Source organism: Rhinatrema bivittatum, chromosome 5, assembly GCF_901001135.1.
Source record: "Rhinatrema bivittatum chromosome 5, aRhiBiv1.1, whole genome shotgun sequence".
In the NCBI taxonomy this organism is placed as follows: Eukaryota; Metazoa; Chordata; class Amphibia; order Gymnophiona; family Rhinatrematidae; genus Rhinatrema; species Rhinatrema bivittatum.
The window spans coordinates 171,759,229-171,777,282 of record NC_042619.1 but is presented as its reverse complement, the minus strand read 5'-3'; the positions used below and the strand labels follow the sequence as shown (position 1 = coordinate 171,777,282).

At 42.7% G+C, this 18,054-nt stretch overlaps 1 protein-coding gene across 1 annotated transcript in view; it reads left to right on the top strand.

The window, feature by feature from the left end:
- The window catches only part of KLF12 (Kruppel like factor 12), a 739,644-nt gene that overhangs the window by 510,699 nt on the left and 210,891 nt on the right, over window positions 1-18,054 (top strand). Inside the window, exon 4 of the mRNA XM_029603024.1 lies at window positions 3,792-3,927. Within this exon, the coding sequence (XP_029458884.1) occupies window positions 3,792-3,927 (136 nt within the window). The remainder of the gene's footprint in view (window positions 1-3,791; window positions 3,928-18,054) is intronic.

Here is an 18,054-nt window from a genome sequence, read left to right as displayed (position 1 = left end):
TCCCGACACCAGGGTGTTGGCCTAGACTGGAGCATGAACCCATGCCCAATGTCGCAACCTGGCCTGGAGGCTGTGTCTTGATTGCAGAGCCTCATCCCAGTTCCAGGCTAGATGTCACAACTCAGTCCAGAGGCCAGGTCCTAATGCCGTGAACTTGGCCCAGACCCAGGCCCAATGCTATGACTTGGCCCAGAGGCCGGGTCCCAATGCCTGGGCCTCAGCCTAGGATCAGGCCCAGGCTTGGAACCCATGTCTAGCAGCTCCTCCAGCAGTGTTCCCTTCCTCTAATTTCTTCTGACACCATTCGCTGGGGTCATGCCAAAGTTAATTAATGCCAGCACATTCACCCAAATGGACAGCGCCATTTTGATGTACAGCAATTGTACTGCAATGTCAAAACATCAAAATGACAATGTCCACTGGGGTGAATGTGCTGGAGTTAAATAGCCCTGGCACAACCCAGTGCATGGCATCAGAAGAAAGAAGAAGACAAGGACATCACTGGAGGAGATGTGAGACCTGGGCTCTGGGCTTGAGTCTGACCCTAGGTTCAGGCCGTAGGGTCAGGCATGGGTCCGGGTCGAGGCCCCCGCATCGGGACCCAGCCTCTAGGCTAGATTGTGGCATCAGGCAATGGGCCTGGGCTGAGATCCTAGCATCGGGACCCAGCTTCTGGACTGGACCACGGCATTAGGCCTGAGTCTGGGCTTCGGCCTAGGCTGCTTCCCAGGAATCAGAACCCAGCCTCTGGACCAGATCCCAGCATCAGATCTCAGTCTGGGCCCAGGCCTGGTGTCAGGACCCATTCTCCAAGCCAGGCTGCAGCATCAGACCTGGGTCCAAGCTCCGGTCTAGGACAAGGCTCAGGCATCAGGATCTGACCTCTAGGCTGGGCTCTGGCATTGGGCCTGGGTCCGGGTTGAGGACCTCACCTCCATGCTGGGCCACAGAGTCAAGCTTTGGTCAGGTGTCTTGCCTAGGCTGAGGCCAAGGCTTCAGCCTTGCATAGACCGAGGCCAAGGTCGCAGCAACCTACTGTGGCTTCAGCCTACACAAGGCTGAGCCTTCGATCTATGGCTAGGCCTCACCAGAGAATCTCCACCGGACTGGGTAAGTGGGAACCGGGTGGGGATTCTTGCCCTGGCATTTTTCCAGGTAGGTGGGGGGCCCCGGAAAGCCCCATTTTTATTTATTTGAACTTTTTTATGTTTGATTTCTTTTTTTTCACACAAATGAAATGAATCAAACATTCCACAAACCGAAATTCTTGGGAACAAAACCTCTCGAAAACAAATCAAAAAATGAAATCAAATTTTTTTCCCTGTACATCCCTATATGATATATTTTACTTTATGATACAGATACTCATCTAGTCAAACAATACTTTCTTAACCACTTAAAACTGATGCTCATATTGTTTCATAAAAACTCTGCAAATTTAAAATAATACTAAATATAAGGAAAAACTTTAGCAATGTTGACATTTAGAATGATGTCATCATATTTATGATCCTTTTCAATAAGCTACTATATATTCCCTGGATTCTCTACAAAGTGGACATGGCAAAGCAAGCCTTTGAAGACTGCCTCCAAGTTGAAATACAGTTGTTTGGAAGATACAGTACTGTTCTAGTTTCTAAACAAATATTAGGGGTCAGTTCAGACCCTCTTCAATGGAGTACATCTATTGTATAGAGGAAATTGGCAGTGAAAAGTCAATTGGATTGACCAATTAATCTTTCCTTTTCCAAGTGAGTATATATATACACCAGCTTGGAAAGTATGAACTGGATCCACAGTAATTTTGTTAGCATTCTATGAACCTGAGCAGAACTTGCTTCTAGCACAAGTTTCAACTTAAGGCCAAATTTAAACTATTAGATGGAGTGACAAATCTAATAGTTTAAATTTGATTAATCTGAAATTAGAATGTTGGATTTCAGTAGTTTCACAAACCTTATTATGCTGGTCAAATGAACAATTTCTGCTTTGCTAATCCATACAAAACTTAATGAAGATGTGTCTTCTGTAGTTGGCACATTTGTATGAGAAACAAGTATGGTAACCACCACTGCAGGCTTGATTTAATATCAAAAAGCAGGGTTTTAGTTTCTTCCATTTTTGTAAATCTTTTCTGATTATAGACTTAAGTTATGTTGATGATTTAAATTCATTAACTTTCTGATATAAAATATTGAAAATTAGTATTTTGGTTAGAGAGAGGCCAATTTTCAGCCTCTCTCTAGTACTTGCAGGCCCAGGCCACTTTGTATCTGCGGACCAGCAAAGTCAGTTTTCAAAGGGAAACCTCCTGAGGCATGAAGCCTCGTTTAGTTGTGTAATTACAATGAGATCATCTATAACCTGACAGCCCAGATACCTCTCGTTCTATCCCGCCCTGCCCATCCGGGCCCGAAACCCAACATTAAACACACATATAAGGAAAATGTGAGACATAATTGAGATGCAAATGGCCACTTCCATTTATTAGAGGACCCCTACAGGGAAGTCTAATTTAGGCACCGAGTCCTGCCACCACTGCCTAATCTCAGCCACAGTGCAGGTGCCGATATCATTGTTTCATTCCACCCAAGAGGAAATGTGAGGGGGTAGTCTCGCTCCCCACAAGCCCCCAACCGGCAGCAGAGCACCATCACTGAAGGGGTCCAGGCAGGCTGCCATGCAGCAGGTCCCACCGGAGCCCCTCACCAATGTGCCTGGCCGTTGATTCATCAAGGCCCAATACCCAGGCCTATCATTCGTCTTCTGTAGCCCTTCTCTTCCTTACCGGCACCTCTCTGCTTGGTTTTACAGCTTCCAGCACTACAATAGTCTTTCCAGGGCTCGGTCGCCCGCCGCTACTGCGACAGAATAACAATGAACCACAATAATTTGCTAACAATTCGTACTGGATAATAAAGGGTGGGTTGGACGGGGAATTGTGCCACGCTAGGGGACGAAGATGAAGAGACTGAACAAAGAGGAACCAGTGAGTTTTAAGTTTTCTGCCGGTCCCTCCCCCTTTGCTGACATCATCGCATCACTCCCCCAGCCAATCATGTGGACCAAAATCAGAGCATGTTCTGACGACATCAGCATGCCCAATTCCAGGCCAACCGGGGGAGCAACATCAACAGCAGTGCCCCGGCCCAAAGACAAAGATCTCCCACTCTTGGCGACAGCCGGATGCTGCCAGCGCCATTACAACCAGGCACCATGGGAGGGGGTGAGAAGGGCCCCCCTCCCTCTGCACGTGTCCGGTAATCCCGGCACGGCGGTGGTGATGCCTGTATGGATACAGCGGGCGCCCAGTTATTCTGGGCACCCGCACATCTGTGCTGGGGCGCCTTCCATTAATAATTATAAAGTAATCACTCTTGTCCATATCTATGGCCACCTTCCATCTCAAATAGATTGTGATGATAATTGAGGGGTTTATAAGATTGTAAAAATTGTGTGAGACAGTGAAAATTAATACTTTTTCTTTAAGAACAGTTTCACAGCAGTGTAGAGTATAAAGATGTGTGCATGCTATTGGAAGCACTAATAAAAGAATAATTGTGACAAGAGAGAGAGGCATAAAAACACTATTTAACAATGTAAATTAAGCTAAACAAATGTCAAAGCAGATGAAAACATTAGATATGGTATAACACATACCCTATCCTTTACACATTCATTATATAATTTATGTTATGGAGAAGTGCATTATTGTTTTAAAATTGTACATGCTGGTGTTAGTGTGGCTTTATATTCATTGTAATCCATGTTGTTTTGTTTTTTTATTCCAGCACAAATGGATCCCCGGGGCCTGTCTCCCATGCAAATTAAAAGTGACAGTGAAGATGATGACCTGCCAAATGTGACCTTAGACAGTGTTAATGAAACTGGATCCACGGCTCTTTCCATAGCCAGAGCAGTACAAGAGTGAGTATCGCTTTCTCAGGGTGGGATAAGCCTTGCCAAGATGCTCAGTAGCTAATGGAAACACCACTCATCAGTTATTCGACAAACATTTTATCCTAGCTCTGGGCCTGCATGCATCCTGACATTTTTCCATTCAGTTTTATTCCCTTTAGAGTTTATTTGTTTCCTTGGCTTGTGCTCCAACGCCTAATACAACACATCCATATCCCATTTGAAAAATGTGCTTTCTTTTCTCTGATTAGCTACAAGTTGTGTATAGTGGAGCCACTTACAAGATTTTCATTAGTTTCAGGGATATATTGGCAAGTCTCATGGATAGGTTCAGTAGAGTGTACTTTGTTGGAAGATGCATATTCAGGAAGAAGAAAAAGTTAAGGTTTGAAAGTAAAATATGCACAGGCAATAGAAGTTTACAAGTCAGTAAACTAAAAGATGTTTCTTTTATTCTGGTATTGACCTTTAACTTTCCAAGAATATTGGTTGTAATTTTCATGATGTAAAAGCAATTTGTTTAGGGAGTTGAAAAATGTTTTGAACTGAATGGTTTTCTTTGGTGAAAGGTCCTGTACTTAGATAAACCAGTGCTGGTGATGGTTATCCAGGTCATGGCAGAAAGCAGGAATATTCTAAGTGTGAAACAGCTGCATGACTGGCAAATATTCCTTAAATGCATCTGCAGACTGTTAGGTTGATTCTGTGGCTTTTGAATGGTTTAACACACTTGCATCATTTGAAATAGTTTTGTTATTGGTACATTTTTTATAAAGTCTGTGTGTTTTTTTTTTTTTAAGTATTATTCCATCAGCTGTCAAGCTCCAGAGACATAGGATTCATTCATAGACAATTAGCTCTTAAAACATGAAAACTGATGCCTACAGGCAGTAGACAACACGGCTGCTATACTTTGGACTGAGGGTGGCCTGTTACTTTAGTTTCTATAATTTTCACTTTTCAATCAGGGCTGTCTGAAACATACACTGGGGACAGAGCTGATTCAGCATATCCAAACTGTATTTTATGAATTTATTAATGTTCTTATCTTTTACTATAGAAGTTACTATGCAGTGCTATGTGGTGCATTTGAATGTGTTTTCTTCCTTTTTTGGTCATAGAGAAGGTAATTTTCAACTACATTTCCATGAGTAAAACAGAACTTTACCCACAGATATGGCCTGATATGGGGTTAAGCTAAAGTATGTGTATCACGTATGAGTAAGTTTATTTGAACTGAGCAGAGGACTTCAAGGGGGCAAAGCTGGTTTGCATTTACGTATATATTTTTTTTATTTTTAAAACTATGTGGGTCAATTTTCTTGAAAACGTAAACTGCACACAAATTACCAGGTGTAATTGAATGTGGGTGGATTTGGTGGAATAATTTTCAAAGTGAACTTACATGCATAAGTTTGCTTCGAAAATTGGTGTAACATATGCATATTTACTATTTAATTTTTGTAGGCTGTTACAAAATTACTCCAATAATACTAGACATTCATGGTCATCTCTAAGCAGGTATGAATGGCAGAACTGTACAGGGCTAGCAACTAAAGGTGCCCCGCAGTACCTGTATTAAATAAGCCTAAAGATCCATGGGTCTATAAAAGGATATGGAACTGCATTATAAGAATATTAGCCACACCACTGGGTCATTCATGGACCCAGTGGTGTGGGAATCATGGACCCAGTGGTGTGGGAATCATGGTGATAACAATTTGTCAGTGTGGGTAGGGTCTATGGAAAACCCTATATTTCATGAATGCTCTAGACCGCACTCTACCTTAAAATGACCCTGATAGACAATTTGAAATACCACTGCTGCTCATATATATTATTAATATAACCAGTGCCCTTACCCTCCCACAATTGTGTTGCCATGGGAGAAACTGTATAATTAGCTTGTTGCCACATAATTTATAATCTGCCACAGAATCAACATTCCTGAAAGCTTTTATATATCTTAATTCATCTTTTCAAGAAAGCTGCAGAGAACCTGCCTACCTTCAGTCTGTGCTCTTTCACTGCTCCTGCTACAGCCCCTTCCCTTGCAAACAATCTACAGGGTACTTTCTTCTATTGTCCCACCAACCCTCTTTTTCTTCCTGTCCTGAAGTGAAGGAGGGGGAGAAGTGAAGTTGGAGTGGACAGAGAAAGCAGTCAGAATAATTGATCCCTCAGTGATCTCTTAAATCCTTATCTAACCAGAGAGATTTTTGAAATAATAAATGGATGGCATGATCTCCCTAAAGAAGAATGTTACCTTTGTACAAAGGTTCTTATATCTGCATATGAGGCCAATCATACACCATTTACAAAGATCTGGATGTGTTTTGAAAGTCTTCAACTGTTGGTGTTTCACAGCTGGCAGACAAGGCATTAATTTCAAATCACAGAAGCCTTGTTGACTGACACTACTGCTGGCAAACTTCAACTTGTGCTAATTCAATCCCTTTTTTAATCTGATACCATGTGTCCAATATATGGGCACATATATTTCTGTGTAATTAACAGCATCATAAACTGCTAATGTTGAGACAATTTTTAGCATCAGAAGCTTATACACTTGGAAAGACGATAAGGATTTTCTCAAGAAAACAATAAGGATGGTTGAAATAGTTCAATTCATACACACATACAGAAACATAGATATGATGGCAGAAAAGGACCAAATGGTCCCTTGAGTCTGCCCAGCAAGCTTATGGAAGATTCCCTCGAAAGAGGCCCCAAATATTATGTTGTAACTTCTGTTAGGATGATGCAATCTGAACCAAAAAATACGTTACATACCTTGACGTATGTGTAATCTTTTGCATTACATGCGATGCTGGAAATGATCGCTGTTTTCTGCCAGACACATTTCGATGCAGCACTCCATGTTCCTGAACATGGCTGCAAACATATTGGGGGGAATAGCAGCAATTTCACGTTGAATGTTTTCCTTCAGATCTTCCACAGTGCGAAGCTTGTTCCGATAGACTTTTCCTTTGAGAATAGCCTAAAGGAAGAAGTCTGGTGGTGTCAGATCCAGTGACCGTGGTGGCCAAAGCCCCTTTGAAATTACCCTGCTGCCAAAAAAAGGACTCAATTTCTGCTATACTCTTTGCCAATGTGTGACACGTTGCTCCATCTCGCAAACAGAGGTTAAACATTGTGACGGCTGGGCGGTGCCTACCTCATCGCTCCGACATGAGGGCATCCCGGCTTGTTCGAAGCTCCATATATTAAGGAGCACATTGCACATTGTTTCATTCAGATTGCTTTGTCCTAGTGAGAGTTATTACAGAATATTCAGAGTCTGTTTCTGCTGCACTGAACAGGTCACCCCCATACTTAGTTTCCCAGTCTGTAAACGTCAGGGCCCTTGTTAGTTGCTGTCTGAGTCCAATTCCCTGTTACCTCTTGCTGTTGAAGCAGAGAGCAATGGTGGAGTTGCAACAAAAGTATCAGGCTTAGTAGTTAAGGGTAGTAACAGCCACATCAGCAAGTTACCCCCATGCTTATGTGTTTTCCCAGACTATAAAATTCAATGCCCTTGTTGGTTTATGTCTGAATCTAATTCTCCTATTCATCTTTCCCCCTACCATTGAAGTAGAGATCAATTCCTCTTTTCCTCTTTCCCCCTGTTCTTGAAGCAGAGAGAAATGATGGATTTGCATCAACAGTATGAAGGCTTATTGGTTAAGTGTAGTAACCGCCACACCAACAAGTTACCCCCGTACACCCTTTTCTTCATTTCCATCCTGTAGCTTTTAGGGATCCACAATGTTTATCCCATGCCCCTTTGAAACCTTTTATGTTTTTGTCTTCACCACCTCATGCAGAAGGGCATTCCAGGCATCCACCACCCTCTCCATGAAGAAATATTTCTTGACATTGCTTCTGAGTATTCCTCCCTGGAGTTTCATTTCGTGATGCCTAGTTCTAGTGATTTATTTCCAATGGAAAAGGTTTGTCGATTGTACATCATTAAAACCATTCAGGTATCTGATGCCCTGTACCAGATCTCCCCTGCACCCCCTCTCCTCCAGGGTATACATATTTAGGTCCTTCAATCTCTCCTCATAAATCATTTGATGGAGATCTTCCACAATTTTGGTCTCCCTTCTCTGGACCGCCTCCATGCTGTCTCTGTCCCTTTTGAGATACGGTCTCCAGAATTGAACACAGTACTCCAGGTGAGGCCTCACCAAGGACCTGTACAAGGAGATTATCATCTCCTTTTTCTTACTGGTTATTCCTCTCTCTGCAGCCCAGCATTCCTCTGGCTTTAGGTGTCACGTTGCTTCACCATCTTCAGATCGCTAGACACTATCACCCCAAGGTCCCTCTCTTGCTCCATGCACAACAGCCTTTCACCCCTCTCCCCATCACATACAGCTCTTTTGGATTGCCATATCCCAGATGCATAACTCTGAACTTCTTGGCATTGAATCCCAGCTGCCATATCTTCGACCACTGTTCATGTTTTCTTAATTCACATCTCGTTCTCTCAACTCCTTCTAGCGTGTCCACTCTGACGCAGATCTTAGTATCATCCGCAAATACGAAAACTTTATCTTCTATCCCTTCCACAATGTCACAAAGATATGGAACAGAACAGAATTCAAAAGAAAAGTAACATTTCACAGTTAAAAGTTTGTAACTTATATGTCAACTTGATAAATTGTTGATTTTTGTAATTGGTACATTTTTTATTTGTATATAGTTTAAATATTTAAAAAAGCAATATGAATGGTTTTTAATTAAAATAATTGCCTTTTTGCATAGTCAGAGGTGTGAATCTTTTTGCAAAATTTGCCATATAATTGCTGCAGGACTTTGAAAAACCCTTCATAGGACACCTCGGGCTCTGATTTTAACATTATTTTACACAAGGACAATGCATGTTGCTGTGAATGGCAGCACTACTGATAATTGCAGACTTTTTACTTAGAATTGCAAAGAGCTCAGCTTTTTATTTTATGATTAAATTCAAATATTCTCTAAAATTCACAAACACATGAATTTATTTACTATAAGCTTTTGTAGGAAGAAATACTCCTGAGCTATGAAAAATTGTGAACTTTGTTAGTTCTTCAGCAGATTAATTAGTTTTCTAAAATTAAAAGAAGAGTTGTAGCAATACAGCAAAAATAGGCATATTATTAGTTTTTGCCAATTTCATAAAAATATTGCTATTTAATTCCATGTCAAATACATTTGCTCAGGTAATTTTCTGCAATGCGAATCAGCTAGGTCCTTGACAATTTTTTTTTTCTTCCAGTTTGAATTCCTATCTCTAGAGTAGAAATCATTTGAAGAAATTCTCACAACAGTAACTCAGCCCCAAAACAAATAAGGTTGAATCACCTTAGCTGCAGACTTCTAAAAACTTCTGCCTTATGAATATAGACCCAAAGAGGCCCAAGCAATTACAGCCTAAAGGGTTTAGAAGGGATTATGCTCATATAATTACTATTATTACTGTACTTATTGGTATGATGGTGATTCATAGTATACCCCTTTCTGTGCTTGTTCTAATCTTTGCCACTTGAATGAAATATAAAAACTGTAATGTCTTATATAGTTTTTAAATTATAGAGGAACACGACTTTGGCCTTTTCTATATGCTGTGTTTTGATTGTCCCGCTGGGAAAAGCTGACATGGACAGCCAATGAAATGACAGAATAATGAAAGGGAAAACTAAGAAAGTGTGTTACAGTCTTCCACAAGACATAGGCATTGACATTGCAGCACACCATTTCTTCTGTTTGCATGGGAGGAAAGAACTCAATGTGACACAAAGTGAAAATCCTGGTCGTAAAGACTGGAAAGGAGACAGAGAGAAAAAAATTCTGTTCTTTTTATAATTTGAAAGAAACAGCCCTTGTTATAAACTTCAATGTGACATTCCTATAAGGACATTTTCTGTCATGTGAATCTTTTCTTTCTTCTTACGTTAAAATGGAAAGGATGATTATATTGAATTTTTCTTCAAGGAAATATAAAAAAGATTTTAACTGTAGATATGCGACATTCATGCAATCAGGGTAGGACCCAAGAAACAAATCGGAAGCCGATCAATAATGCTGAAAAGCAGGACAAAATGTAGTGATCGGTAAAATTAGGGCTAACACCAATAAAGAATCCCTAATTTTATTGATCACTACAGTTTGTCTTGCTATTCATGCAATCAGTAGATCACCAGTACAGTGAGCCCTGGAACTTCTCGAAAGCTCTGCTAATTTCTAGTCACTCGTCAATGAGTTTTCCATCCATATACCTGGTTAGCTCTTAAAATCTCTTTATCTTGATTTGCACATTTTCTGATAACCTAGGCAATTTTTCCAAGATGTTATACAATTTGATGTCTGCCCTAGTACTGTAAACTTTATATACATTTTGAGGTCAATATTCAAAGCCATTTAGATGGATAACTCACAAGTTATCCATCTAAGGCCTGGATTCATCATTCATTGCAGAATGATGAATCCTGCGAAAACGGGGGGCGAAGGGGGGTGGGCCTGTGAAAGCCCGCAGCCTTCGCACCACGGTGGTATGATTTTGGCAGCCGCTGTGCGCCGGCTGCCAGCTTTCGCACCACATAGTGCCACCATGAAAGGTGGTGCTGTTTGGTGTGCTACTGCCGACGATAATGTTAGTAACATTATCACCGGCAGCGAAGACACCTCTGACTCCGCCCCCTCCCCACCACGACTCCGCCCCGCCCCAACTCCGCCCCTAACTAATTTACATGCTATTGCACGCGAAAATGGCCTTTTCGCATGCGATAAAGGCTTATCGCATGCTATACGACCGTATCGCGTGCGATAAGCCTTTGATAAATTACCCTCTAAATGGCAAATTTTCCATCTAACTCACAAGTTAACCATCTGTCTCATAAATTATCCATCTAAATCTAAATTAGCCATTTAAATGTTTAGTTTTGAATATTGAACCCTTTGTTGAGATATTTACTAAAGATGAGTGAAATATTCTTGTACGTTATGAGCGCAGCTTTCAAAACATCACGGTATACAATTTGCGCACATTAAGTGGGCCTGCAGAGATTTATGCTAGCATTTTATAAATTGTTTGATGGGAGTCTCATTGCTTATAAAATGCCATGTCTGGAAAGTATGTGCATATGTTTCAGTGCATATGGATATGCAGGAACATGCATGCTTTCTTAACTCACATTAAAAATATAAGGGTTAGATTTTAAAAAGTTGCGTGCATGACGACGCATCGGGGCCTTCCCCAGTTCTCTCCCAGTCCACTCCAATAAAGGAGTGGACTGGGAGGGAACTTTCCAACCCCCTAGCCTGACCTCTCTTCCTCTATCTTTCCCTCTCCCTATCCTTATCCTAACTCCCCCCCAAAATCATTAACCTACCTGTTGCGCCTGCTTCTGTGCAGGAGCAAGTTGTGCTCACCGGCACCCTGCCGGCACGCGATCCCCCAGCACTGCGGCAAATGTTCGCTGTGCCGGGTGCCTCTAGCTCCACCCTGCCCCACCCCAAACTGCCCCACCCCTCCCCCCCCCCAGACCACCCTTTCACAAACTCCGGGACTTACACCCGTCCCGGTGGTTTATGCTCGTGGCCGGGCCTTTGAAAATTGGCCCAGTGTACGTAAGGCCACTTACGCGCATAGGTGATTTCATATCTGGCCCTAAGTGTATATTTTATGTGTATGATAATTGTAACAATTTGTATGTAAAAACACAGCATTAAATGTGGAGTCAGGTATTTTACAAAGTATGTGCATACTGCGCTTCTGAAAATATGAAAGTTTGTGCATATCTGAAATCACTAGTTTGCCGATACCTCTACGAGTTCACCTAGACCCTCCAGTATTTCACCCTGACCCACCATCAGTTCTCCCAGACCTTCCATCCAAAAACTACAGATAAAAGACAAATTTGATTTTAATTGTGTGACTCAATTAACATATGTCAAAGTGTATTGAGAGGTTTGGTAATGTATGCACTTATGAAATAGAAACCTGTGTATGTATTTCCAAACCCCACCATGGAATGCCTCTTAACCACATTTTGTTTCCCCTGTTCACATTGGCATGACACTGCAAGTACGATTTTATTGTCAAGTTTAATAAAATGTCATATTTGCATTCATGCTACTTACACGTGAATATGCTAATTCATTTCTGCTACCCCCACATAACTATTAAAATTACCTCCTTTTTTGAGAGTTTATATGCTTTGCACAACATGTGTCAACACAGCAGTGAATATATAAAATTATATAAACTCAATATGGGTGGCCTCATCTTTCATATGCCTTCCTCGCTGAAAATCAAACAAGAAATAGAAAATATGAAAAGGCAAGAAATACATCCATTTTAAACTGTTTCGCTTATTAAATTAGCTCTCAGTCTTAAAAAGTTAGAAAAAATGTTAAAATGTATTTGATCATGTATCCAGCCTTACAGGATAACTTTCAAAGATCTCCACATGGCCCCATATACACACCTACAGTATATGGGCACGTGAAGTTCAATTAAATTTTTTTATAATCCCCTTATATCTGGTCTGCACAGAATGTAAAAGCACATATATCCACCCCCCAACATTCATGCATATATTTCAATAATCACAAATATTTGCAATGCTTTGAAAGCACACACTTTCTCCACCTATTTTATAAACAGACGTGCGTATATTTCATGTGTGAAAAAAAATATTACTTGTATGCATAAAACCCTGATTTACATATTTAAAATCATGTTTACCTAACCTCCTCCATTTCTCCCAGTCCATCTTCAGTTCACTGAGACCCTCCTACTAATTCATCCTGAACTCCCCCAGTTTATCCAGTCTTCCCATCCAATAATAGCAGATGAGTCTGATATCAGTTGTGCTGATTAATTATTAGGGATGTGCATTCGTTGTGAATGAATGCGCAATCGGCAACGTATAGGTCCCTATTCGTTGCATTCCTGGGTTTGCGAAACATATGGCGAACCCCCACGAATGCAACAAATCCTGAACGAATAAACCCCCCACGCTCCTGACCCCCCCAAGACTTCCCTAAAGTCCCTGGTGGTCCAGCGGGGGTCCTGGATCGATCTCCTGCATTCACGCCGTTGGCTGCCAGTATTCAAAATGGCGCCGATAGCCTTTGACCTTACTATGTCACAGGGGCTACTGGTGCCATTGATCAGTCCCTGTCACAGGGTAGGAGCAATGGATGGCCAGCTCCATCTTGTGCTCCTACCCTATGACAGGGGCCGACCAATGGCACCGGTAGCCCCTGTGACATAGTAAGGGCAAAGGCTATCGGCGCCATTTTGAATACTGGCAGCTGACGGCCCGAGTGCAGGAGATTGCTCCAGGACCCCCACTGGATCACCAGGGACTTTTGGCAAGTCTTGGGGGGGGGGGGTGTCAGGAGGGTGGGGGGGTGTAGTTAATTAAATTTAAAGGGAATGAATGCCGAATTCAACGTATTAACGGATCGGTCTTTCCCCCCCTTGATCGAATACAACGTATCTGGGCCCCGACGAATACGTATCCCGAATCCAATGAATACTTTACAGCTGCACATCCCTGTTATGAAATTGAATGAATAAGTTGCCTACTGTATTCATATAAATCTCTGGGCCCTTTCCCAGAACTCCCCTATCCTGCCCCCTTCTTAGTGCAGGTAAAGGCACAAGTGGAACTGTAAATGCATGTGTACATTTGATGTTTATAAAATAGCATGTATGTGAATACAAGCTAGTGACACACATATATTCAAATTTTATGCACATAACTCCTTTGAAAATTAACTTGTTAGTATTTGGATAAGAGAAAAACATGTTTGCCTGTACTAAGATGTGATTTAATTCTGAAAAATCCCACCTATGGACAGTTTCCATGCTACATAAAACAGCAATACTAGGGAGATGCTCTATATTAAAATTATGAACCTCATGACCTTAGAAAAGCTTTCAAGAAGTACCTTTCAGGGCAATTTATTAAATCACAATATGGTGATATTACGTGTTAAATGCCGTTTATCACACAATATCGCTATATCACAAACATATAGCACAATATTTTCAGTGTATTCCTCACCCTAAGGGAGTAAGTTACTTTGTGTGCATTTGCATGAACACAATTGCCTAATGCATGCAAAGCAGCTTATGCATTGGCAATTCAAGTAAATAAAATAATGGCTGACTTAGAAAAAAGTCAGCCTTGTTGTTTTATTGCATGTGAGGAAGGAGTAATTTTCCCAGGGGAGTATTGGGATACTAGCTTGGGTCTCCAGTTATCCTGCAGAAAATGTAAAGGTCCAAGTGGCCCCAAACAATTCCTTCCCCCTTCTCAAATCACGCTCAGGGGTCAATGATGATCCTTGCTGCTGTTAGAGGCAGTGGTGATCCCCACAAGTAAACAAATGTTTTAAGACATGCAATAATGCCTTGCCCCCCCTTTCTTAACCCCTTATGAATCCAAAACAAGCCCCCCACCCAAGACAAATGGCTCTCCTTCAAGGTTTCCTCCAAGCTTCAAGTCTCCTCTGTCCCCCCCTACCCTTTGGTCCAAATACAAGCATATCTCTGAGATCTAATGGCCTCCCCAAGCCTCCCCCCCCCCACCCATCAATTTGAAAAATACCTTGGTGGTCTAGGAGGGGGCACATGGACCTTCACCCTTCAGTCCCCTTTAGTTCCAAAATTCATTATTGGGGTTCACTGGGGCCCTGGAGCACCCTCTTGCTCTTAGCCCAGTTGAGACCATTTTTCAAAATGGCGTCGATCTGACCTTGCCCCTAGCATGTGATAGGGACAAGGTTTGGGGACAGGACCTAATTCACATAGTCAGGGCAATTCTATAGGCACTGGGGGAGGGGGGACAGGTTACCATTGACCTCCCCAAGAGCTTTTTAGCAAATTTGGAGGGGGGGGGGATTTGGGAGCTTGGGTCAGTTTTGATGCACAATTTTTTTATCGCTTCTCTTGTGATAAAAAAATTCATGCAACATGAATACCGCAATACTTTGTTGGGGGTGGGATAACCCTCCCATGATAAATTGTGCCTCCTGTAATATTAAATATTATGGCTTGGTAAATCTCCCTATTTGTTTGATCTTTTAAATGTGAAAACCTTTTATTTAAATTTGTCAGGGTGAATGATGGCCTTTCTGATATGGTAATATTCATTTTTCCTGAGCTAGAAAACTGAAAGGGCCATAAAAATTATGGCATGATCACAGGTATATATAATTTATAGGGATGTGAATCGTTTTAGGACGATTAAAATTATCGTCCGATAATTTTAATATCGTCTTAAACCGTTATGGAACACAATACAATAGAGATTCTAACGATTTATCGTTATAAATCGTTAGAATCGTGAGCCGGCACACTAAAACCCCCTAAAACCCACCCCCGACCCTTTAAATTAAATCCCCCACCCTCCCGAACCCCCCCCCAAATGAGTTAAATAACCTGCGGGTCCAGCAGCGGTCCGGAACGGCAGCGGTCCGGAACGGGCTCCTACTCCTCAATCTTGTTGTCTTCAGCCGGCGCCATTTTCCAAAATGGCGGCGAAAAATGGCGGCGGCCATAGACGAACACGATTGGACGGCAGGAGGTCCTTCCGGACCCCCGCTGGACTTTTGGCAAGTCTCGTGGGGGTCAGGAGGCCCCCCACAAGCTGGCCAAAAGTTCCTGGAGGTCCAGCGGGGGTCAGGGAGCGATTTCCCGCCGCGAATCGTTTTCGTACGGAAAATGGCGCCGGCAGGAGATCGACTGCAGGAGGTCGTTCAGCGAGGCGCCGGAACAAGATTGAGGAGCAGGAGCCCGTTCCGGACCGCTGCCGTTCCGGACCGCTGCTGGACCCGCAGGTTATTTAAGTCATTTGGGGGGGGTTCGGGAGGGTGGGGGATTTAATTTAAAGGGTCGGGGGGGGGGGTTTTAGGGGGTTTTAATGTGCCGGTTTTGCGATTTTTCGATTTTTCGATTTTTCACGATTTTTCACGATATTTTACCCCCCCAAACGGCAACAATACGATTCCCTCCCCCTCCCAGCCGAAATCGATCGTTAAGACGATCGAGGACACGATTCACATCCCTAATAATTTATACCATGAGGGGAGCATAGCTATGCCTTTGCATATGTGAGTATTGGCATATTGCCTATCTGAAAATCATTTACATTGCTAGTGTGTACACCAGATATTTATATTGAGTATTTATTAATAAAACAAATTATAGCATGCCTGTCTAAAAATCTAAGTGGTTTACAACATAACATGCATAGTAAAAACAATTATCAAGTTTAAAATGCAAAAGAACACTTGTAGATATTAGAGATGTGAATCGGAACCGGAATCGGTTCCAGTTTTGGATTCGTGGACCATCGGGAAATAATTTTTATCTTTAAAATTATTTTTATCTTTAAAAATGGCGCGGGCCATCCAGTGCTCCTACCATGTGACAGGGGCTGGCCAATGGCATGGATACCCTGTCACGTGCTAAGGGCAAAGGGCCATCAGCGCCATTTTGTTTACTGGCAGCCGACGGCCCGAGAATGGCAGAATGCTTCCGGGATCCCCACTGGACCACCAGGTACTTAAACATTTTTTTGGGGGGGGATACTAAAGAACTAATTTTAAAGGGTCGGGCTGTGTTTTTGTGTTACTTTTAAGTGCCCTTTCTTCCCACCCACCCCCCCCCCCCCCCCATAATGATAAGAGAACCCACAAAATTAATCGTGGGGTTTCCTATCGCTATCGGGGACCCCCCGATATCTGACGAGTTTGAAAATATCGTCCGATATTTTCAATCGTCAGATAAACGATTCACATCCCTAGTAGATATCCATTAAGGAATGCTATTGACAACAGCTTTTAATGGAGCATGCTCATCTAAAGCTTTTTGTAGAGTTTTACAGCATCTTGAGACTCCAGAATCTACATTGATACAAAAACGCTCATCTAATTTTGGGATCTAAAGAGATTGTAATTGGTCTATGTCAACATGTTCCCTTTTTGTTACAGTGTCACTGTTATAGTCAGGCTTGGTTGTGGAGACTTTGGTTTTAAACCTCATTATAAAATTATCTGTTCATGGGTCCTGCAGCTGCGAAAAGTAAAAAATTCCAGGATAAAAAATGTCATCCCAGCAAATCTAGTGTGTCATCCACTGTTATGAATCCCGGCCGCGGGACTCAGCCGGGCTCTCACCTGCCTTGCTGTCAGCTCTTGCCAAGTCACGGCGTTCTCCGGCCTTCCCTGGGTCATGGCTGGGCTTCTCCGTGGCGGCATCTCCACAAGGGAGATGCCGCCAAGCTCCTGCTGCAAACCCCGCCCCTTAGGTGCACGTGCCCGCAAGGGCTCGGGTTTTAAAGGGGCCGTGGCGGGAAACCTTGGCCCGGCCCCTAGGATGACATCAGAAGCCACTGGGTATTTAAACCCATCAGCTGCTTCTATGCTTTGCCTTGCAACAAGGTTCACTCATCTAAATTACTAGTTACTGCATTCCTGATCCTGCGTTCCTGATCCTGTGTTCCTGATCCTGCCTGCCCAGCCTCCGTGTTTCTGCTCCGCTCCTGTTCTCCTGCTCCAGTTCCTGATTCCTCTTCAGCTAGTCTTCCTGGTTCATGACTTCGGCTTTGCTCCTGGTACCCTTGTTTGCTGCCTGCCCTGATCCTTGGTTTCTCTCCAGTCTCTGCTAGCCTGCTGCCTGTCCTGACATCTGGTCCGCTTCCTCAACTTGCATCACTGCTGCCTGCCTCGACCTACGGATTCCCTTGTCTACGCTCCACTGCCACCTGATTCGACTTGGACTGTGTTCTGACTATTCTTCACTTAAAGGAACAAAGTCAGCATGGCTTTACCCAGGGCAAGTCTTGCCTCACAAATCTGCTTCACTTTTTTGAAGGAGTTAATAAACACGTGGATAAAGGTGAACCGGTAGATGTAGTATACTTGGATTTTCAGAAGGCGTTTGACAAAGTTCCTCATGAGAGGCTTCTAGGAAAAGTAAAAAGTCATGGGATAGGTGGTGATGTGGATTGCAAACTGGCTAAAAGACAGGAAACAGAGTAGGATTAAATGGGCAATTTTCTCAGTGGAAGGGAGTGGACAGTGGAGTGCCTCAGGGATCTGTATTGGGACCCTTACTTTTCAATA